Genomic DNA, 24,105 nt, shown 5'->3' with positions numbered 1-24,105 from the left:
ATCTTCTTTTGAACACAGGTCCATTGCCCTATTTCAAGGTTAAACTGTGGAATTACGGAAATCTCCTGCTTTCAATGATTTTTAAAGCATTCCACAATTTTTGACTTTTCAAAGAACAGTCAAAGAGTGTGGATTCTTTCAGTGTTTTTCTGTTTCTATTATTGATATAGCTTTGCTCACAGTATTGACTGAAAAATATCCAGAATTTAAAAAAAATAATAATAATAAAAATAAAAAACTTTTTTGAGTCAACTGGTTTGAATTCACTGAACCTGATGTTTCCCCACGAAAGTGAGAGCATGTTTTCTACCTCAGTTCCAATAAGTTTTTTGTTCATTATTTGTTTTAAGTTCCTTACTTTTTTTTGTTAAATTTTAGTAATAATTAATAAACATTAAAAATTAACTACTAACTGGTATCTGGAGAAGGGACTTCTCTAGATAATAATTTATCTAATCTATATAAAAAAAATTCCCTTTACCCTTGATGGTAGTTACATCTTTAAGTAAATCCCACATCAGTACATTGTGATCACCATCAACCAGTGGGTTCCTTTATCTGCAAATTTTTAATTCATGAATAATCATTGCTGATTATCAGATCAAGAGCATTACTCCTTCTGGTTACCTCTCAAACATGTTGCAGTAGAAAACAGTCATTCAATTAATACCCACAAAAGTCTTGCTAATGTGCAAGTGACCAACCCACAAGTTCCAGTCAATATCTGGAAAGTTAAAATCACCCATTATAAGACATTCCAATAAGTTTTTTATTCATTATTGTTTTAAGTTTCTTACTTTTTTTTGTTAAATTTTAGTAATAATTAATAAACATTAATTATTATTTAGAAAGGTTAGAGGGGAACAGGCATTCTGTGTTTTTTATCAGACACTCAGTCTAAAACACTGATGGATCCAATATCTTTCAATTTCAGAAGATTTAGGAGAAGTCCAGTTGGCCTGCCTCCCTAAAATCCACTCATGAACACCTTCTCGGTGGTAAGCCCTGTTACGTCACTTAGGTGGCAACGAACGCGTAGAGCGGTTCTCTTCAAGACACCTGGTCAGCGTGAAGAGAAAAAGACCAAACCCTCCAGCACATGACAGCAAAACGAAACAAATGGCCCTCAGTCCCTAGCGGCTTTCACTTCCCCTCTTACAGCAGTGAGAGGATCAGAGTGGAAGCAGAGGGTGCTAAGAATCTCTGGGTATGACCAGACTGCCATGCATGGAAACTGAACTTGGCCTATTACAACGTAAGATCGCTCATTGGCCTATTACAACATAAGATCGCTCATTTGGAACAAGTATGCCACAAAAAAAGGATACTAGAGCTGGAAAAGGAATTAGAAAATGTGATTTGGAATACCATTGGCTTTGTTGAAACAAGAAGAAGAGATGAATTGCTTATAAGTTTATCAAGTGGAAATCTGCTGTACACTAATGGGAACGTGAAAGGAGTGAAAGTGGAGTTGGCTTTCTGGATCCATAAAGATATAAAAAATGTTTTGGAATTCAAAGGTACATCACCAAGGGTGTCAAGACTACTATTCAGGATTTCTGAAAGGTACAAGCTAAAGGTTATAATAACTTATGCACCAACATCGAGCCATGATGATGAAGAGGTTGAAGAAATGTACACCAAAACTGAGAGGAGTCTTCTAGATGAGCGGAAATCCACTACACTGTCATTATGGGGGACTTCAATGCTAAGATTGGAAAGAGACAAAACAGTGCAGAAAGGGGAACCACAGGAAATTTTGGAATTGGTGAAAGAAATGAAGGAGGTGAAAGACTTGTGGAATTTGCAGAATCTCGAGGAATGTCAGTAATGAACACTTTTTCCAAGGAAAGGGTGAAGAGAAAGTGGCCATGGAAGAGCTCAAATGGATTAACAACTAATGAAATTGACTTCATCCTCACTAACAGATGATATATCGTGAATGATGTTACTCTCCTGAACAAGGTAAAAGTTGGAAGTGATCACAGAATGGTAAGATGCACGCTTGATATACATGTAAGAAAAGAAAGGAAAGGAAAAAAAACTGACTCGAGTAAATAATACGAAGGTCTTTGAGATAACAAAAGAGAAAAAGCAGTATGTACTGGAACTTAAGAAAAAGTTAGAGCTTTTGCAGACTGCTCTGGACCAAGATATTGACGAGGAATATTAAACTTTCTGAAAGTGATAAAGCCCAAGAAACCTATAGGTAAAAAGAAATCCAAAGAAGAAAAAAATAGTCAAGAACACTTATCATGATAAACCGACGACAACAAATGAAGAGCAAGATAAACACTGACAAGGACAAAATTGAGTATACTGAGTTATGCAAAGCCATTAGAAAGAGACTCAGAGAGGACATAAGAAGTTTAACACAAGAAAAATAGAAAAGCATTAAGGGAAAACAAAGATCTGAAATCATCAGTAATGAGCAGTAATACAGAAAGACAAATGATACTGAAACTGAAGAATAGCGATGGTGTACTTATAAATAGCAGAAAACTACTATAGAGAATTATACAACGAGCGAGGGAATGATGCCAGCAGTGGGGAAGATGGATCACAAATTAGTAACATATACGACATACCCGATATCCTACCTGATGTGGTAGAACATGCGTTGAAGAAAATGAAGAATCAGAAAGCCCCGGGGGGGGGAGATGAAGTTACTGTAGAGTTGTTAAAATTGGGAGGAAGAGACATGACACAAAAACTAGCAAGACTCTTCACAAAATGCATTAGAAAAGGTGTGATGCCTAAGGAGTAGAATAATGCAATCATAGTTTTGCTGCATAAGAAAGGAGATAAATCAGAAATTGGAAATTATAGACCAATTAGCTTGTTATCCCACATCTGCAAGTTGTTCACGAGGGTCATTACTAACAGATTAGAAAGAACAAGTTGGCTTTAGGACAGGATTCTCAACTATGGATCGCCTTCACGTAATATTACAGCTAATGGAGAAAGAAAATGAATATAAAACACCATTATACCTGGCATCTGTAGATTATGAAAAGGAATTTGACTCCATACAGCATAAGGCAATGCTTCGGGCACTGGAAAGACAAGGCATAGATACCCCATATATTATGATTTTGAAGAAAATATATGAGAATGTTACCTCCTTTATCAGACTAGACAAAGACAGCAGCAAATTTAAAATTGAGAAAGGAGTTCGACAAGGAGACACAATATCTCCAAAGTTGTTTACTGCTGCCCTTGAGGAAGCTTTCAGAAGATTAGGCTGGTCACAGAAAGGAGTCAAGGTGAATGGAGAGTATCTAAACCATTTACGATTTGCAGATGACATTGTGGTCATAAGCCACGATCCCAGAGAATTAGAAGAAAATCTTAATCAGTTATGCAGAATTAGTGAGGATTTTGGACTAAAGATGAATATGGCTAAAACAAAAGTAATGATGAACAAGTATGCCACAAAAAGGGATATAAGGATAGAAGGAGCAGTAATTGAAAAGGTGGAATCATATACTTATCTTGGACAAGTCATTATGATAAATAATGATAAATGGCTAGAAGTCAAGAGAAGAATAAATTTTGGATGGAAAGCATTCAGGAAATATAATCACATACTGAGGAGCAATATCCCAATTTGTCTGAAACGTAAAATAATGAACCAATATACAGGGTGTCTCAAAAATTCACTGCATAACTTCAGGAATGAGTTCCTCATATGTCAACAATAAAAATATTTTATATCAACATAGTTCCAGAAATGCTTGGTTTCCGAGTTTTGAAGGTCTGTCTATGATACTTAACTGTTCACATCACCTTATAGTAATTGTTCAAAATGTTCACCTTCTGCCTGAATACTGGCCTCACATCGACGTCTTGTGGACTCGCGAAGACGATGAAAAATTCCTGGCATGTTTCGTATTCTCCAATTACTTTAAATGGCCCCACAAGAAGAAATCTAGTGGGTTTAAATCATTTGAGCATGGAGGCCAGGCAGTTGGTCCACCTCTACCGATCCACCAAACGGAAACCTTCAATTCAGGTAATTGCGGGCTAGGTGGCTGAAGTGTGCGGGAGCGTTATCGTTCATGAAGGGTGCTTGTTGATGAACGATCAGTGGCATGTTGTTGTCCAAGAAATAAGGCATATTGTTTTCCAGAAAGTTTCTGTATGCTTGCCCTGTGGGTTTGTTTGGAAGTACATGGGATCCAAATAACTTATCACCAAAAACACCTGCCCAGATGTTGAGGCTGAACCGCTATTGGTGATGTGATGGAAGAATTGCACGTGGGTTTTCCTCAGCCCAATAGATGCTGATTGTGAAAGTTTTGGATTCTGTCTCGTGTGAACTGTGCTTCATCTGTGAATATCACTAAGGCAGGAAAGTGAGGAGTTCTACCACACTGCTGCAAGAACCACTGGCAGAATATTACTCGCACAGGGTAATCTGCTGGTGACAAGGCCTGTACCTGTTGCAGATGGTAAACAGGGTAATCTGCTGGTGACAAGGCCTGTACCTGTTGCAGATGGTAAGGATACAGTTGGTGTTCTTGCAACACTCTCCAATAGTCGAATGTTGAACAGCCAGTTGCATTGCTATTCTGTGTGTGCTGATTCCAGGAGTGGCACGCACAACATCCAAAATCTCCTCTCTACTTCAGGAGTCGTAGATTTTGGTCATCCTCTTTCTGCAGCATGAGGTGTAAAGGTTCCATGTACACAAAGGCGGCGATGAATACCTTCAAACGTTTTGCTGTCTGGATATCTTCATTCTGGGAACCTTTCATGGTACAAACGACGAGCCTCCAGAGCGCTGCCATCCGCCAAACCTTAAATAAAGTGCATATCCGCTTGCTCCTGATTTGAGTACATGGTCGGAATTGAAAACCACCAGATTCTGTCAATACCTTGTGATGAAGGAAATCACCTATGGGAGATAAGACATTCTGGTTAATAACTTGGGAACCAAGCATTTCCGTAACTACGTTGATATAAAATATTTTTATTGTCTATATATGAGAAACTCATTCCTGAAGTTATGCAGTGTATTTTTGAGACACCCTGTATACTCCCCACCATGACTTATGGAAGCGAAACTTGGGCACTCACCAAAAGAATGGAAGAGAAACTGAGAACTACACAGCAAAGAATGGAACAAATTATATTGGGAATCAGACTGTTAGATAAGAAGAGAAACACATGGATTAGGCAGCAAACTAAAATAAAGGACATACTTATCAAAACTAAAATGGTCTTGGGCAGGACACATAGCTCAAAGACATGATGACAGATGGACTAAGAAAATAACAGAATGGTATTCATAAAGAGCGAGGCTAGTTGGAGCCAGACGTGTTCAAAGCCACTAAGTGGATTTTTCTTATTTATTGATTTGGAATTATTGTTTTTCTAAAACTTTTGATTTAAATTTAGTAGTATAGCATTATTTTGTGATTTTCTGATTAATCTGGTGTATTTATTCTTTACTCGGCCTTGTAACTGCATAAAAGGATCGGTAAGGGTATCAAATCCACGTGTTACAAGTTGCAACTCCGCTGAACGAGAAGTTTTTTAGCCATATTTAGCCGCTTTATTGAATATATTTTACATCAAATTATTTTCTATAAGCAGCTTATAGACTTAGTCAGAATCGTTAGATATTCTGAGTTGAGACAGTGAGATTTGGAAATTAATTAATACTTAAGTGTCCGTAGATTTACCGTTCGTAACTTGCCGCCTTTGTTATACGATACGTTATATTCCGAACTAGATAGCGTTAGTATAGTATAGTATAGTATAATATTGTCAATTAATCAGTAAAATCTATTAAACTTGTTAAACTTCGTTGTCAATTAAATTGTACTTTTAACTAAATATATATAACAAAGTAGATTACAAACGTAACATAATTAATTAATACATAACTTGATATGGAAGTTATATACAGGGAACTCGTAGATAATTAATACTTGATACTGAAAAATATATATACCGTTATAACTCTGTTGGAATACAAGTTTTGGCTTATAATTTTGTACTGAAATTGAAATTTTATTGAAAGTAAATCGAAATCATGACTCAGACCAGAGCAGCAAAGCAAAAGGCTCAAGCTAATGGGAGTATTGTGGCTCAGAGGAGAACTGGGGGGGGGGAGTTGCCCTCTGAATCACAGCCTTCTAAAATGCACTGCTTGCATGATGTTTGTGGGCAATCAGGTACGGGACATGATATTGCCATGGGGGATGTCTTTGTGTGTACGCGATGTAAGGAGTGTAACGAAATCAGGCAACAACTCAGCGTTGTTATGGGCATATATGAGAGCTTGAAGGACAGGGTGGATGCCCTCGAAAGAACTAAACTGAGGGTCCCATCAAGCTCTCAGCTGCCTACATCAACGCCAGAGCTTGAACTTGTTCATCACGCAACACAGCAGCAACCCCCAAGTCAGAATGCGTTGGTCCCACAGGAACCAGTAGTTGTTGGTGACTCTACTGTCAGGGAAACGGGGAACATGCTTTGTAAAAAGGATAGGTGGAACAGGACCAGGGTATGTCTGCCAGGGGCAAAAGTTGATGACGTTGTAGAGCGGATATCATCTTTTAAGGACACAAAAGGTGTTGTACACGTTGGCACTCATGATATCAAGAGTAGGAGACCGGCAGAATTACTTAACAAGTACAGGTCACTGTTGAAAAAAAGCCGTGAATCAGGGTTGAAATTTGAAAGTGTCTGCAATTCTGTCCAGACACGATAAGAGGGAGTATATGATTAGAGCCTTGTCGATCAATTCGGTCCTGGAAAGTTTGTGCAAGGCTCAAGGGGTAGAATTTTTTTCAGCCTGGTCTGTACTTGTTAACAGGAGAGACTGCTTCTACAGGGATGGAATACACTTAAATAGAAAGGATGCAAGAATATTTGCTGATGCTATCGAGGCAGTGTTAGGTGGGTCGGAAAACTGCTAGCTTTGGGGGATACAAAGACTAATAGATTAACAGTAGCCACGCAGAGGTGAAAGTGATTCTTGCACTGCTTCTATTGGAATGAGCAGAAGCCTGAAAAACAAGTTGCAGGATATTTCAGAGACTGCTGGGAGTCATTGCAGTACAAGTAAACACATAGGTTGTGTTAGGATAGCTAAGAATAGAAACAGGTGCATGTATACTTGCGTGTACACCAATGCTAGGAGTTTGGTAAATAAATATGATGAATTTGAGGTATTTCTCAAAGAATCAAAGGCGGATATTGTTGGGATATCAGAGACGTGGTGTCACACAGATATAAGGAATGCAGAACTGGAATTTGGGGAGTACAATGTCTACAGAAAGGATAGACAGGATAGGAAAGGAGGAGGGGTTATGCTATTAGTTAAGAAACACATAAAATCGAAGGAAGTGAAGCCAGTCGACATCGGTGAACAGTGCAGTGTCGAGTCAGTTTGGTGTGACATAAGCATTAGGAGATCAAAATTGAGAGCAGGAGTGTGCTATAGGCCTAATGACTCTGATGAGTATAATAAGAAACTGTACAGGGAAATAGAGTGGGCCAGTACATCAGAGAGTTCATAATGGGGGATTTTAATTTCTCAGATATTGACTGGAATTTGTGGGTTGGTCACTCACACACTAGCAAGGCTTTTATAGATTTATTGGATGATTGTTTTCTACATCAGCATGTTCGGGAGGCAACTAGGGGGAGTAATACTCTTGATTTGATTATCAGTAGTGATTCTTCGATGAATTAGGAATCTGCAGATAAAGGAACCACTAAGTGGCAGTGATTTCAGTGTGCTGAAGTGGGATTTACTCAAAGAGGTAAAGGGAAGGGTTTTTGCTTTCGTAAAGGCGACTACGATGGTCTGAGACGGTATTTAAATTCTATAGAGTGGGACAAACTGAAGACGTTACCAACAGCAAATTCAAAATAGGAAGCATTCAAAGAACTTATCTTGGAAGCTACTAGGATTTACATACCAACTAAGAAATATTGTTCAAGGTTTAGGCCTAAGTGGATGTCAGATGAACTAATGAGACATGGCAGAGAAGAAAAATGCATGGGATACATATAAATTAACACGTGACAGAGAAGCCTATGATAGATACAAGTTGATCTGTAACCAAGTTACAAAGGAGGTTAGGCAGGAGAAGGCAGATTACGAGAAATCTTTGGCAAGGGATGCAAAGAAAAACAGCAAAGAGTTCTTTACTTATGTAAACTCTAGAAGGAAGGGGATGAATCAGATTGGTCCACTTGATATCGATGGGTGAACTGTTGATGATCCTGCTCAGGTAGCTAACAAACTGAATGAATATTTTGCATCGACATTCACACATGAGGAGTTATTCACCGAGGGGAATGCCAGAGGTGTATTCAACTCTGGCAGTAAGCTAGAGAATCTTGGAATAACTGAGAGTAAAGTGGAGGAGAAATTGTTGAAGATAAACACAAGAAAGGCACCTGGGGTGGACAGGATCTATCCAGTTATATTAAAGGAAGCAGCGAAGGAAGTAAGCAAACCCTTGGCCATAATTATGACAGCTTCCTTGGACTCAGGGGATGTACCCACAGACTGGAGATGTGAAAATGTGACCCCAATTCACAAAGGAGGATCAAATGCTGACACACATAATTATAGACCTGTGAGTTTAACTTCTGTTCCAGGAAAATTAATGGAGGCACTGGTTAAAGAAGCACTGCAGGATCGTCTAGACAAGACATCAGTTATAGCTCAGACACAGCATGGTTTTGTTAAGGGGAAATCTTGCCTGACCAATTTGATTGGATACTTTGATGTGGTCACAAAGAAACTGGATGCAGGGAATAACTTTGATATCATATACAGTCAGTCCTCATATAACACGATAGTTGTGTTCCTAGAAACCCTCGTGCAATGCAAAATCGTGCAATATATAAATATATAATCATGCAAAATCGTGCAATCGTAATAAAATACGTAAGTATTTTATTACGACTATTACGTAATAAAATATTGCTAATGCTTTTGCTTCTATCGTAAGCAAACTTGTTTTTTGTTTGATTTTCTATCCAAACAGATGACAGCCGTTCCATCTCTTCCAATTCTTTGTGTCTTAATCTAATGGATTTTAATTACACTTTGAGTTGTTCTGGTATGAAAGCTGTTTTTATTTTCTCTGCATTCTTTGTAATTCTCGGCATTGCCTCATTTAGGCCTGCAGAAAGTGCAATATCACATTGTCTTTCATTTTGCTCAAAGCGTTTCACAATTTCATATTTTTTCCTCTATCGACAGAGGCGGACTGGCCATAAGCTTTACCCGGAAAACCCTCGGTGGGCAGGAGGCCGGTGTGATTTTGACTATAAACCATAGTATGAGGCCACTATAAATTTTCCCGGGTAAGAATTTTTGACTCAGTCCGCCTCTGTTTATCGATATTGCTTTGCTTTTTCTCTCTGAATCTGCAGTCTTCACCAAGACGCTTCCTTTTCACACCTTTTAAGTATTTTACTAATTTTTAGGGAATAAAGCACAATTACAAAACGAGGAGGCATGCCTGATACGCATAAACAAAGCTGCGCACATGTAGCAACTGAATAAACAACACCGTAAAGGCAGAGATACACTATTAACACCTCACATTTTACTAAAGCACATTTCTAGGGGTTACTACCATAAAACAATAAAAACAATTTCCAGTTGCATTTCTGCTAGTGGAATCTGTTATAAAGTGGTAGTAAACTTGATCTAATTGCATTTGCGATTATATCGATAGCTGGAATTGTGTTGGTTTTTACGTTATTAGGTTAAACGCGTTTCCCCTTCACTGATATAAAAAACAAATACATTTTCAAAATCTTCTCTTCATTCCTATCGTGTTGCGTTCGGTTGGGGTGATTCTGCGTTCGACTGCCATTTCTTGTAAACACAAAGGCGAATCGTGCATAAGCAAATTCAGTTCGTGTTATATAAGATATTGTTCCCCTATTTATAAATCACGTATGATCGAATTCATGTAGTGTAAACACGTGTTATACAAGGACTGACTGTATTTGGATCTTAGAAAGACTTTTGCTACTGTTGCACATGGAAGACTGCTGCACAAATTGGAGCAGTGTGGCATTGGAGGCAAATTGCTGCTATGGATAAAGGGGTGGTTGAGGGGGAGAAGACAGAGAGTGGTAATCAATGGACACTGCTCATCGTGGACTAATGTTATTAGTGGAGTCCCTCAGGGCTCAGTGTTGGGTCCATTATTGTTTTCTGTATTTATAAATGATATTGAAGAAGTCAGTGCCATCCTTTGGGAAGCAGGGAACCGGGTGGCCAGACGCAATAATCGGACAGCTGTGCCAAGATTTGTATTAAACATACAAAATAACAATATTTATTTCTCACAGGGTGAAAAAGTACATGTGCAAATGTGACCCCAATTCACAAAGGAGGATCAAAGGCTGACACAAGTAATTATAGACCTGTGAGCTTAACTTCTGTTCCAGGAAAATTAATGGAGGCACTGGTTAAAGAAGCACTGCAGGATCATTTAGACAATACTTCAGTTATAGCTCAGACACAGCATGATTTTGTTAAGGGGAAGTCTTGCCTGACCAACTTGATTGGATATTATGACGCAGTCACAAAAGAACTGGATGCAGGGAATAACTTTGATATTATATACTTGGATCTTAGAAAGGCTTTTGATACTGTTGCACATGGAAGACTGCTACACAAATTGGAGCAGTGTGACATTGGAGGCAAATTGCTGCTATGGATAAAGGGGTGGTTGAGGGGGAGAAGACAGAGAGTGGTAATCAATGGACACTGCTCATCGTGGACTAATGTTATTAGTGGGAGTCCCTCAGGGTTCAGTGCTGGGTCTATTTTTGTTTTCTGTATTTATAAATGATATTGAAGAAGTCAGTGCCATCCTTTGGGAAGCAGGGAACCGGGTGGCCAGACGCAATAATCGGACAGCTGTGCCAAGATTTGTATTAAACATACAAAATAACAATATTTATTTCTCACAGGGTGAAAAAGTACATTGTAATACATATCAAATGAAATTTGTAATAAATTAATATTTACATAGAAAAGTCTATTCTTTTGCAGGGGAATGATATGTGCTTCATATAAACGAGTACTTTGTATAAACCGTGTTTATATTAAAGAGATTTTACTGTATATAACTGTTGGTATTTTCACAACCAGCAGGCCTCACCTGGAAAGCCACTGGTGGTCTCCATCCCTTCTATGAGAAGGCAGGACCACCTATAAGAAAAAGAATATATTTTGGTCCTCCTTATCATGCTGTCTAATATTCAGAGCCCAAAACAAACCTGTATTAGAAAAAACATGAGGAAAAATGGAAAGAAGTATATGATAGGGAATAGAATTTGCATCAAATGCATTGGGAGGAGGGGATAAAATGTGAAGAGATGTAAGTGGAAGCAGAACCTATCAAGAAGGGATTACTCTCCAGCATTGGGCTGGTGCTACGCTCACACACGTTCTGCTTGGCAGCATCACACAACCTGTATAATAATCACTGCTGTGGCAGGTATAAAATTGTAATACTGTGTACCATGTGTTGGACATGCCATCTGGATCACTGGGTCAAGCTCACCTACAACATGCTCAGACAGCCGTATTCAGTGCATAAGGTGCACATTACAAGGAGGTTATGATTTGTGAACAGAGATGCAAGAAGTATGTTCTCAAATTATTTATTTTATTTTTAATTTCTTGTTATGTTAAGGAAAACTGATATGATTACTACTTTTATCACTGTCTCATTTAATGAAATGCATCTGACCAACCAAGGATGCAACCAGATGAAGCAGTCTCACTGCCATACCCCCAATGAGGATCTTCTCATGCTCCACCCGGTTCTTAGGAGAAAACCTACCATCAAGGTGTTGGCACACTTAGGTATCTGTGTCAGCAGGCTACAGGGCTTCCAGACCTGTAAAAGCACAATCCTCCAAACCAAGAACTGCAACATGGGGAACCTCCATTGCTACTGTTTGCAGAGATTTTTACAGCAAATCTCAAACAGTTTGTCATTTCTACTACATAACACATCCCTAAGCTATGGGACAGGTACATTGATAACATGGTCTTAATGTGGAACCTTGGCAGGGGAAAATCTTGGATTAATACCTCTCCCACATTAACAACAGTGACTCCAACATTTCATTAACTTTCGAACTAGAACACACCTTACTCTTCCTCAACACGTTTGTTATAAGAGCAGATGCCTCTTTCCACAGAGAGGTTTACATAAAAAAAATTCACTGACACACCAGCATCAAAGGCCAGATTAGGGCTCAAATCTGACTAATTCCACAGGAAGTTTGAGACAGTCTACTCAATGGACCCAGTGAGGGAAAACATTGTGCAGGTACCTGCTTAGCTGAACATGCTGGGGGTAACCAGTAAGAGTAACTTTTGGCCATATGGCATTCCACAACTTTTGAAAGGGCCATCCCTTTAATCTCAAGAATTCCAAAATAGCACAAATCTCAGGCAATTATTTTGTTTCCAAATATATATATATATATAATTTTTTTTTTAACGTGAATTAGATACATTTTCAACAACAACTATTTACATTCTATGTACAAAAGCAAACAAGGAAAAATAAAGAAACTTTTTATAAAGAAATACAAACGTTTCAACATTTCAATTTCAGGAATTAAGAAAACACTTTCTTGGCATTGGATCAGTCTCATATTTCACAGATTGAAGATGATGAACTCTTCAGTGATGGTAACGAGATGGCCGCCACTGTTCCATTCGCTGTTAAGATGATTCAGAGTTTCTGGTCTTTTGCAGTGGAATTCGAGTAGAAGTCTTGCTCTGCAACTTCCTCCATAGGCTCTACTTGAAATGCTGCGCCGATGTGTCGACAGGAGGCATGTCGTCACTGCTTCTCGTGTGCTTCAAGTAGAAGTTGTAAATGACAGCCTTGGCGGCAACGAATAAGAAGTTGCAAGTGGTGTGTGCTATCTGCACAGAGTGAAGCAGGTACCAGTAGACCTCCGGAGTGTGGGCGTGGTTAGGGCAAAATTTGCTGCATCCAAAGCATATTTGACCAGTTCCTTGCTCACAGGGCACACCAGGTATGTGTGTGTTCCAGGGTACCTGGAGTGGCGCAGAAGAGGCAGTAATTTGAAGTGCATAACCCGAACATTTTTAGCTTGACTGGGGTAGGACGGATGTTGCCCCACAGTCTCCACTGGATGTTGCATCTGATTTGGAACATTTCGTCCTGTACAGAAGGTTCCACTGAAAGTTAGATGGCGGCTTGTGGTGAGTGGAGAAGGGTACAGGGACAGTTTGCAGGTGGATGACAGGAAAATTGTGGCTGTATGGTGAAACATGACTAGTTGATAGACTTTTTTGGAGGGTGCAAGAGACAGAGGTACTGTGTCTTCTGGTGATGTGATGACGAAGGTTGGTGTAGGTGAGGATCCGGTCACATTTCCAATCCCTTTAGCTGTAGTGATGTCTGGAAGAGTTTGTGTGATCACTGATTTTAGATGTCTGTGTTGCTGCTTTGCATTTATGGTTTTAATGGGCAGGTCTTCTGATCTTTTCCATCAAAGCTTGGTGTCAGGAGTTTGCCTATGGTTTGTATTCCTGCCCAGTTCCATGTACGAAAGAAGATAATATCATTTTCAGGGTCTATTATTCTTTTATTGTAGAAGAGTGGTTCTGAAAGTATTCCGGGAAGGGATGTTCTCTCAAGAGTATGGTGAAAGTTTAGCTTTATCCAGCAGTGCAGTGCGTCTTTATAAAACAGCAGTAGTTTGAGTGGTGCTGGTGCCATATCCATTCTCAATATTGTTGAAAGAGATAGTCCTCTAGTGGCTGTTGCTAGTAATTTATCCATAGTGTTGGAATGTGGGTATTTTGTTTGCAGTGTCTTAAGAAGAAAGGTGATCCGAAATGCTGTGATTTTGTCGTCAAGGGAGACCAACCCTTGACCCCCATGAGTAAGCAGCTGGCTGAGTTTGGAACAGGACATCCAGTTGGTTCTGTTCCAAAGGAAGCTTTGGACAGATGCCTGGATTTGATGGAGGAAGTCAACAGGTGGGGTGAGAATTTTGAAGGTGTGCCAGAGAACACTTGCCGCCATCTGATTAACCACAAGCACTCTCCCTCTCAGCGGAGATGTGGCACACACACTTCTCCATTTCCTGAGTACTTTGTTGAAATGACTCAGCAATTCCAGCCAGTTCTTCTGGGAGAAAAGGAGGGTATTAACGAGGTACACACCTAGGTATTTCTGTCCCTCGCTGGACCATGTGCATTGGATGGGGGAGTCAGTTCTGGTTTTCCAGTTGCCAGCCCACAGGCTGCTGGTCTTACAGTGGTTGAGTTTTGTATCTGATGCTTGAGTGTAGAGATCATGAGCCTTTTGAATGTCTTCAAATTTGCTCTCGTGGCATATTGCAATTGTGAAGTCATCTGCATATGCTGAGTAGGATATTATTATTAAGGAAAATTTTATTAAGGAACTGTTCTATGGCAATTGTGTAGAGTTGTCCAGAGGGTGGGCAGCCTTGTTTTATCCCTCTGGAATACGAAAAGTGGCAGGTGAGCTGGTTGTTCAGTTTCAGGCAGAATTTGGCTTTCTTGTAGAGCAGATGGATTGTTCCGACGATGGAGGGTCCATATCCAAAAGCTTTCAAGGTTTGAAAAAGGTAGCTGTGTTCAATGCTGTTGAAAGCCTTTTCCTGGTCAAGGCTAATTAGTACTAGGAATTCTCCTTGGCTGTTTGCAGTGGAGAGGAGGTCACGGATCAGATGTAAATTGTTGTGAATCGATCTTCCAGGTACTGAGTATGTTTGTTGGTGATCGATGTTATCAGGGAGAGTGGATTTTAATCTATTGGCGATGGCTTTAGAAATGATTTTACAGTCCATATTCATTAAGGAAATTGGGTGCCAGTTTTGTAGACTGGTGCGATCCCCTTTCTTGGGAATCAGTCAAGCAACACAGGTGGTGACTGCACTTGGTAGTCCACGGGACTGGGCTTCTTCAAGCATTCAAAAGAGTAGCACTACGAGTTGATCCCAAAACGTTTGAAAGAATTCAGAAGTCAGTCCATCCAGACCTAGTGATATATTTTTGGAAAGGGCTTTGCATGCTGCTGTTAGTTCTTGTAGGGCGATTGGTTTCTCTATACTGCATTGGGCCGTATGGGAGATTTTTTTAAGTCTTGAAAGGATTTTCTCAGTTGCCTTTGTAGAGGTTTCTTGAGAATTGTAAATTTCTCTATAAAATCTTGTTACTTCAGAGAAGATTTCCTCTGGGCCTTAAGTGATGTTTCCGTTTTGCAGCTGAATGGCAGTGATGGTGGTTGCTTTGTGATGTCTGCATTCTAATGAGAAAAAGTATTTGGTTGGGGCATCAGATATGATTTATGTGGGTGTATCTCGATCCAAGTAGGGGGCCCTTTTGCAGAGTGTTCTAAGTGGGTTTGTATGGCTTGTAGTGTTGCCCGATGGGCCTGACTATCAGATGGGAGATTTTTCAGTCTTTGCTCAAGTTGATAGAGGTTATTACGCTTTTGTTGACTTTTCTGATGGCTTTAGGTTTGCGAGAATGATTTCAGTGACTTTTAAATCTAGGCCATCGTGTGTTCATGGGCTCCAATCTATCTTTGGATTGAGCAAGATTAGATATGCAGTCTTGTAGCTTAGAGATGTATTCCCTGTCTTGAAGAAGGATATTGTTCAACATCCAATAAGCACCTCCACTTTTGAAGTGATTGGATGAGAAGGAGAGCTGTAACTTGATAAAGGAGTGATCTGAGATATAAGATGGCAAATGTGTGATGCTTCTGACCAGGGGGATGGTGTGTTTTGGGATGTAGTATCTGTCTAGTCGGGCTTGGTAAGGTAGTCTTTCAGATGCTGTATTTGCTGATCTCCAGTTGTAGGACTTTTCTTCTGGGTGCTGGTGTCTAAATACGTCAACCAATTCATTGTTGTTTATCAAGGCCTGCAGGTTGTTGATTAACGTTGTGCGGTGCTCAGTGCATCGCGCTCTGTCCATTTCTGGATCAAGGGTGCAGTTGAAGTCACCAGCAAGAATGATGTGTTCCTAATCTATAATAGAGAGGTGGCTTTGTATGAAGTTGGTTATTTGAATAGCAAGTCTGTCCTGCTGTGGCATGCTTGTTTGTTTGTTTGTTATTTGGTTTTTAGGAGCATTAGCAACTAAGGCCATATTGCTCCGGGATATGCGGTGGTCATTCCCTGACCTTTCCGCATTCTCCATATTTGGTGGTGACGGGCTCGTACCCCGGTCTAATCAAGAAGCGTGTGCTACGCACTGCTGCTCCTTCCCACCTGGCTACGGAGGCGCCTGCTGTGGCATGTAAATGTTAAAAAGGTGCAGGGTTTCCTTCTGAGGTGTGTCCAGGCGGGCGTAAATTGCGTAGCCAGTGATCTCTGCTATCACATTGTGCTTACAGGCAGACTTATGATGAAGGCCGATACTCCTACTCCGTGATGTTGTTGTGTTGGAGAATGATGGAATACATATGGCCAATCTGCTCATTTCAAGGATGGCCTTGTGTCTGCTTTAATATTTGTTTCTTGTAGGAATAGTAGGTCAGCATGATGTTGTTGGACCTGGTGAAGGGTCAGCTGATTGCTGAGGCGCATTAATAAAATAAAATAAATAAATTTTCTGTTTATACTCTGGGACGACCAAACGGTCAGAGTAGTTCGCATGATAGATTGAATACAAGAAACAGCACCGTATTCAGCAGTCACAGGCTTGAATCCCGGTCACTCAAGTGATAGCATGCTAAGTGTCAGCATTATCTGCAGGAATAAAGGTAAAGGTTTTGCAAGTTTTGGGGTGGTTAACATTCTGATTGATGATATTGCTGTTCAAGCCTGTTAATCAGATCGAACAGCAATACCATCACAGTCAGCTCGCTTTGTGGATCTGGCCTGACCCTGATTGATGCCACCTGAATTTTGGTATTAATTTCAGTGGAGGTAGACATATGAGGACAGTTTTTCCTGATGTGGCCCTCTTCATGGCAGAAGAAGGCGCTTGGGTCTATTCACATCTGCCCTGTCCTTTTTTCCTTTTAGTTTAAAATGCAGGTCCTTAAGTTGTGAGATAAGCTCTGGTATGTTAGTGGTGAATTTCAAGAGATGTCACCAGCTTCTGTGGGGGAGCCATGTACTTCCCGTAGAAAGGAGCATAATTTTTCTAATCACTTTCCCCCTCTTCGTCCTATGTAGCATCTGAATCATGGGAATAGCAGTTGTTTTCTTCTTCTTCAGTCCACAGAGATTCAAGTTCTTCTTTATTTGAGTCATTGGTTGTTTCTACATGCTTATATATTTTCATACTTGATGGTATAAATGGCTTATTTAGGATTTGATCGTTTGACTTCTGTGGAATTCTGTATTTATTTTCATCCTTTCTATTTTGGTTAGCTGTTTTCCTACCAGGTTATCCGTTGTCTTCTCTTGTTTTGTGACTTTGGATATGGACTGCCTTGGGGGTTGATTCCGAGAAAACATTTTTTTTTTTAGCATTAGCATTAGTAGAGGCATTTGATGCAAGAAAGCAAGCTTATGCAGCATCAGCCAAAAAAAAAAAAAAAAAAAAAAAAAAAAAAGTAACATAAATAAATAAAAATAACCACTTCCTCTTCACCCCTCTGTTCGTTCGAAATACCTGTCCAGCTGAGCCTTAAACTTATTTAGGCTATCAACTTCCACGACAAGGGATGGAAGTCTGTTCCACCTACCAACCACCCGCTGGCTAAAGGCAAATTTCCGCACGTCTATCCTACATCTGTCTTTCCTCAATTTGAATTTATGCCCTCTCAGGTGATTTTTCTGAGCTAGAGGAAGAATCCCATCAGCATTGAGCATGCTTAAACCATTCAAGGCTTTATACACCTCTATCAGATCACCTCGCTGGTGCCTAGTCTCCAGACACTGTAATTTGCAAAACTTAAGCCTTTCTTCGTAAGAGCACCCCTTTGTTCCATTCACTAATCTTGTTGCCCTTCTCTGTACTCGTTCCAGCCCTCTTGTTTCGGTTGGTGGGTCTTCTGAAAGGAGTATGTCCTGGTCCTCTGTGATCTTTGAATTTTCTTTTTCTGACATGCTTGGTGTGGAAAGCATCTCAGAATGTTTGATGGTTTCTTCTGTATCTCCATTGTTTCCAACAGTCAGCTCGCTTTGTGGATCTGGCCTGACCCTGGTTGGTGCCACCTGAATTTCGGTATTACTTTCAGTGGAGGTAGAGATATGAGGGCAGTTTTTCCTGATGTGGCCCTCTTCATGGCAGAAGAAACATTGAGAGGAAATGGAGGTATAAAATGTGTAAGTGATTCCGCTTAAATCGGCAGTTTAAGTTTTGAGTTATGAGTTTTGGGATGTTTGCTGCATCATTGTTGGCGAAGTGCATAAGTGCTTGCCTGCAGAAGCTTTTTATGTGCAAAAATTCTAGTTTCGTGGTTGCTGCAGAGAGTGCATGTATTTTCCCAGTAACAGATCCATATTTCGATAAAATTCCTCTCAGAAATTGATGAGGAATTTCAGGTGGGACGTTTGATATCGTAACTTCCGTTGCTGCTAAAGCAATTGACACCGCTTCCAGGTGATGAAGACTGATGTCTATTCCGTTTTGCAGGATAGTTGACCCACGAGGGGTAGCTGAAATACACCTGCACAGTTTCCGCCACACAGGAGGCATGAGTAATATTTTTTGGTGGTACTTTCTCCATGATTGCTGTAAGGTACTGCTCTAAAGGGATGTTTTCCTTGGTAGCAAAGATTATTATTCCATTTTCCCGGGAAGTGACAGCGGTTGCTTCATTTGTTGGAGCGTTGTTCGACCGCGTATGTACTATTGTTGGTTGCGAGAGAGGGGTTTTCGCTGGCAGCAAGCATAATCCATTTGATACGGCATTAGCATAAGTATTAACAGTTACTGACCTTTTGGACCTTGAGGTATTCACCTGTTGTCGCAGGGTGTGGCTTTCGGTGTCAGGGTCACTGCTGGCAGTAGCTGCAGGTTCTGTTGCTGTGGTTGTTTGACCTTCGCTGGCCACAGCTGGAGGCAATTGATGGGGTGGAATAAGCCGCTACTAGAATATCTAGCCTTCCATGGCTAAAGTTGAATCCTCTAAATCTACACACACACAAAATTATTACTACTCGAAAGCTCTTCCGAAGAGGAATCAAACAATATAAATCTTGACTGAGGGTTCTCGCAGACAAACGTCTAAAAGTGGCAAAAAGGCAGGAGCTCAAAAGCACATGTCCGACGCAAATTGGCATGAGATAGATTTTTTTATTTTTTTTATTTAAACATGAACAGTAGATACATTTTCAACCACAACTATTTACATTCTACGTACAAAAGCAAAAAGAAAAATAAAGGAACTTCTTAGAAAGAAATACAAACATTTTCAATATCAGGAATTAAAAAAACAGTTTCTTGGCATTGGATCAGTCTCATATTTCACACATTCAAGGTGATGGACTCTTCAGTGATGGTGAAGAGGTGGTAACCTCTTCACCAATTCCATTTGCTGTTAAGATGATCCAGTTTCTGGTCTTTTGCAGTGGAATTTGAGTAGAAGTCTGCTCTGCAACTTCCTCCATAGGCTCCACTTGAGATGTTGCGCCGATGTGTCAACAGGAGGCACATCGTCACTGCCTCTTGTGTATTAACAGCAACGTTGCTGCCTCTTGTGTGCTTCAAGTAGAAGTTGTAAATGACAGCCTTGGCAGCAATGAATAAGAAGTGATTGAGAGAGAGAGAGAGAGAGCGAGAGATCCAAGGCTGGGTCAACATTAACAGGATTAACCATTTTCTCCTCAACTACTGAACTACCTTCTACATCAACTTCAAATGCCATCCAGGGAGATATCTCAGACATCTCAGGCTCCTCATCCAGATACCCATTCTCCTCCCTCTCCATTCAGGATTTCCAATGACACTAGAAAGTTCCAGCAAATCCATTAACAATTTTCCAGACAACTCACAACCAACTAACTGAACTAAGCTCCATTCACCAACATCCATTCTGCTTCCATAATGCATATTCAAGAGAGACAAGTCACAGCCAATTAATTAACTGAATTTTCTCTCACAACCAGGTTGGAGCACAGGCTGTGCAGCTCCCAATAACCCCTGATAAAAGAAATTCCTGCCTCAAAGAAGTCTAGCAGACATCTGAGACAAGTAGTGACCAATCAGATCCCAACTTCATCTACTTCTGCCAACAGGTCAGTTGCTCATGTGGGGGTGTATGTCCTTGTCTAAAACCCCCAAATTCACTGTTGAATGCTGTAACATTTAAGTCATAATATATGGTAAGCTTTCCCAACTTATTGACTTATTTATTTTAGCCTATAATTTTATTATTGTTTATTAAATATGTTGTTATTCTGTTATCTTTATGCGTTCCTCTATATATATATATATATGTATTTAGTTTTGTAGCCATCCAATAATATGCTGGATTCTGTAATGCTTGGAGTGTCTGTTGTGACTCCCATAAGCTTAAATCTAGACTCCTGTCGTGATATGAAATTGCGAAGATAACAAATTTTGGCATGGAAGCTGCAACAATTTCACTAAATGAGGTTTTTTTTGGTTAAGCATTTGGTTTGTTTTCAGAGTGCTGAAGCACTGTATCTGTCTGGCTATTAGGTGGTACATGACTGTCGTCGTGAAGTGAAATATCACCCCTTTGCTAAATTGAAGTGGTGAAACCCATGCTTGGTCTCTAGAGCAGAAATTCCCAAACTTGAAAATTATAAAAAAATTTTATAATTTTCATGTTTCTTGAAGTTGAAGAGCAGCCAAACAAGGATCACCTCTGATGGACAAGCAGCCCTGTTTAAGCTTTGCGAATCACTGAAAAATCTTCTCTGAAAACTCTTTTTAACATTTCAGTTTCTGTTGTATTTTTTCTTAATTTGAAAAAAAATTTGATGCAAATTCACTGTTGATGTTCGCATAGTAAAATTATTATTTTAAAACATGCCAAAACACATATAACACCTTCTGTTCAATGCACATTTCAGACTGACTGCTGATAAATGGGTGATTCACATGTTACTATGCATGAATGAGTCACCAAACATGTCGTAATGAGTTTCAACTAGTTTTGATGACACTGCAATTTCAAGATACAAAGTCAGTCCCCAAAATTTTTGATCACACCTTGTTGATTTGTAATTCTTTAAATCTAAAGAATTTTCTTACCTGCAATGCAGAAATACAAACGCTTTGGATTTCACCACCCATATCTTCTAACTGTAATCCATGTGTTAAAAGTTCTTTCTTCACATGTTCCTAATATGAGAAAAATAAAAAATTAATAATAATCCAATTCTAACAATAATAAACAAATCCTTCCTCTATTTTTTCAGTGCTTTTTAAAAGTTTAAAAATTTTAAAAAAAATTAAAAATAGCACTGGAAAAGATAGAGGAAATACTAATGTTATATTAGCATTAGCAAAGGCATATGATGCAAGAAAGCAAGCTTATGCAGCATCAGCCAAAAAAAAAAAAAAAAAAAAAAAAAACTTCCACTTCACCCCTTCCATTCGTTCGAAATACCTGTCCAGCTAAGCCTTAAATTTATTTAGGCTATCAACTTCCACAACAAGGGATGGAAGTCTGTTCCACCAACCAACTACCTGCTGGCTAAAGGCAAATTTCTGCACATCTGTCTTTCCTCGATTTGAATTTATGCCCTCCCAGGTGATTATTCTGAGCAACAGGAAGAATCCCATCATCATTGAGCATGCTCAAACCATTCAAGGCTTTATACACCTCTATCAGATCACCTCGCCGGTGCCTAGTCTCCAGACACTGTAATTTGCAAAACTTAAGCCTTTCTTCGTAAGCAGTATATTCTAATATACTGCTTTGGGAGAACCAATTAAGGCACTTCAAACCAAGGATGTTTGCAAAATGTTAAGTTCACTAATACTAAATGTAAGGCGCCTCCGTAGCCAGGTGGGAAGGAGCAGCAGTGCGTAGCACACGCTTCTTGATTAGACCGGGGTTCGAGCCCGTCACCACCAAATACGGAGGATGCGGAAAGGTCAGGGAATGACCACCGCATATCCCAGAGCAATATGGCCTTAGTTGCTAATGCTCCTAAAAAGCAAATAACAAACAAACAAACTAAATGTAGTTGGAAATTAAATAACATTCCCGAGTTTTAAGACTGGTGTGCTGATGATGCAATAACCTTATGAAGTTAGGAGGAAGAGAAACTTCAGACATTCTTCTGTAAACTCAATAGTCACCATTTGAGAATCACGCCCATGATGGAAATAAAATTCAATTTTTTAACATTTTCCGAATCTACTCTTTCTTAAGCAAAATAAATTATCAATTTCAGTATAAAAAATACTGATGGGCACAAGAGTTTCTTTAAATTTCATATCTTCTCACCTCTTCACCAAAGTAGGGATTATCAGAACACTCATTAGGGCTCTCCAAATATGCGAGGCCAATCTATATTCAAAATTATAATTGAGATCACCTCAGGATTTTTCCAACAATGCAGGTTCCACCTCTACCCTATAATATGCCTCTACCCTGAAATGTTATAAGCCATAAAATTTATGGAGTAGCAAATACTCTTAATATCTCTATTAAGATATTAAGAGTATTAAGAATAATCTTAATATTCTATGCAGGTTCTTAGTCACGTAAGAATACCAAGATTCTTTACATTTCATTACAAACACCATTCCTGGTTAATATAAACAAAGAACTCAGGGTAACTACTAGCACAACTCCATCCCACAAGTGAGTATTAAGTCCAAGTTACTACAGTCAAACTCAGTTACACCATCATCGAGGGGACAACGATATTGATGACATTATAACTATTAACACCAACATTCTGTTTTTATCAATGAGATAAAAGTTCTCTTCTTTGGAAGAGAACTTATAGTGTAGTAATAGCATCTTATTCTCACTGAATAAAAATGTGCTAGGAGGAAGAGTTATGTAACCATTGAACATTTATGTAATCAATGAACATTTAGAGCAAAGTAAAACACTACACTGAGAAGCGATTCATGAAATCACTGAATTAATGTCTACATTTACTGGTATCTCAAGAACTTTACAGAGGTAGCTGCCAAAACAAACTGGCATTACCGACCAGCTAATGAGATACTATACGATGATTTCACAAAATCATCAATACGTAGAAAAATACATGCCTACTTTTTTGTAGTTACATTTTATTATGAGAAACACTGCTTTGTTTAATGTGAAATCTGTGCTTCGTATATCATGCTAATACCACTAATGTTTGGTGTTGTCACAATAAAAAAAAATAAAATAAGCATCCAAAACTGTACAGTACATTGCTATTCAAAATACCATACTGAAAGATGAGGAATGAATGCTTTACACATTTAAAAAATATATATGATCAGTTCATTGGAAAATTTCACATTATGGCAGAAGTTGTAACTCAGGTAAAATGGCACAATTCACATAGAGATCTTTTTTTTTTTTTAACTAACTTAAGTGTGATGCTGTAGCCAAGTACTACATTTCCAGACAACAATCAAGTCCAGCATCCGGCATCTCCCAAGCACACTAACATAGGAACACATATCAGAGTAAGGCTAATATCACTATCATTGTACATTTCAGTTGCCATTGATCCTTAGGAGAGAGAGCAGTAAACTCAATTCTGATAACAGGTGTTATCGGAATCGAGTAGAGCAGATCCACAATTCCTTTTGACTGTGATGGCTCATACAGCATGCTTAAAGGCTAGGAGATTAGATGTAGGAGGATATCTTCAGATTCACCCCAAAGCTTTGCTTTGAGCCTTCTTTGTGCTGTACAGTCTACATGGTTTTGGAATTCTTGGAAACTGAATAATTTTTTTGGAAGCAACAATTGCAGCTGCAGGTCAATATTTTCTATATATGTTACATCATTTATAAGCTCCTGACTGTTGTGATGTCTGTCCCAAGTAGCAAATAGGTGGACCACACTGTTAATTAAAACTCCTACTGTAAGGCAAATTGCTACCACTATGTTGGTGGTAAGCAGCATTAGGGTGAAATGAGGTCTGAGTGCCACAAGGAGAGCAACTGCTCCATAAGTG

General features: G+C 39.4%; 1 protein-coding gene across 3 annotated transcripts in view; it reads right to left on the bottom strand.

Annotated features, from left to right (window-relative positions):
- Positions 1-24,105, bottom strand: part of mIF2 (mitochondrial translation initiation factor 2) — a 405,187-nt gene that overhangs the window by 208,470 nt on the left and 172,612 nt on the right. For all 3 annotated transcript variants that reach the window (XM_090379811.1, XM_090379813.1, XM_090379812.1), the window contains exon 9: positions 21,215-21,304. In XM_090379811.1, the coding sequence (XP_090235937.1) occupies positions 21,215-21,304 (90 nt within the window). The remainder of the gene's footprint in view (positions 1-21,214; positions 21,305-24,105) is intronic.

This window comes from Mastigoproctus giganteus, chromosome 8, assembly GCF_048544385.1.
Source record: "Mastigoproctus giganteus isolate SK-2022 chromosome 8, ASM4854438v1, whole genome shotgun sequence".
Lineage (NCBI taxonomy): Eukaryota > Metazoa > Arthropoda > Arachnida > Uropygi > Thelyphonidae > Mastigoproctus > Mastigoproctus giganteus.
This window is presented reverse-complemented; position numbering and strand designations above follow the sequence as displayed.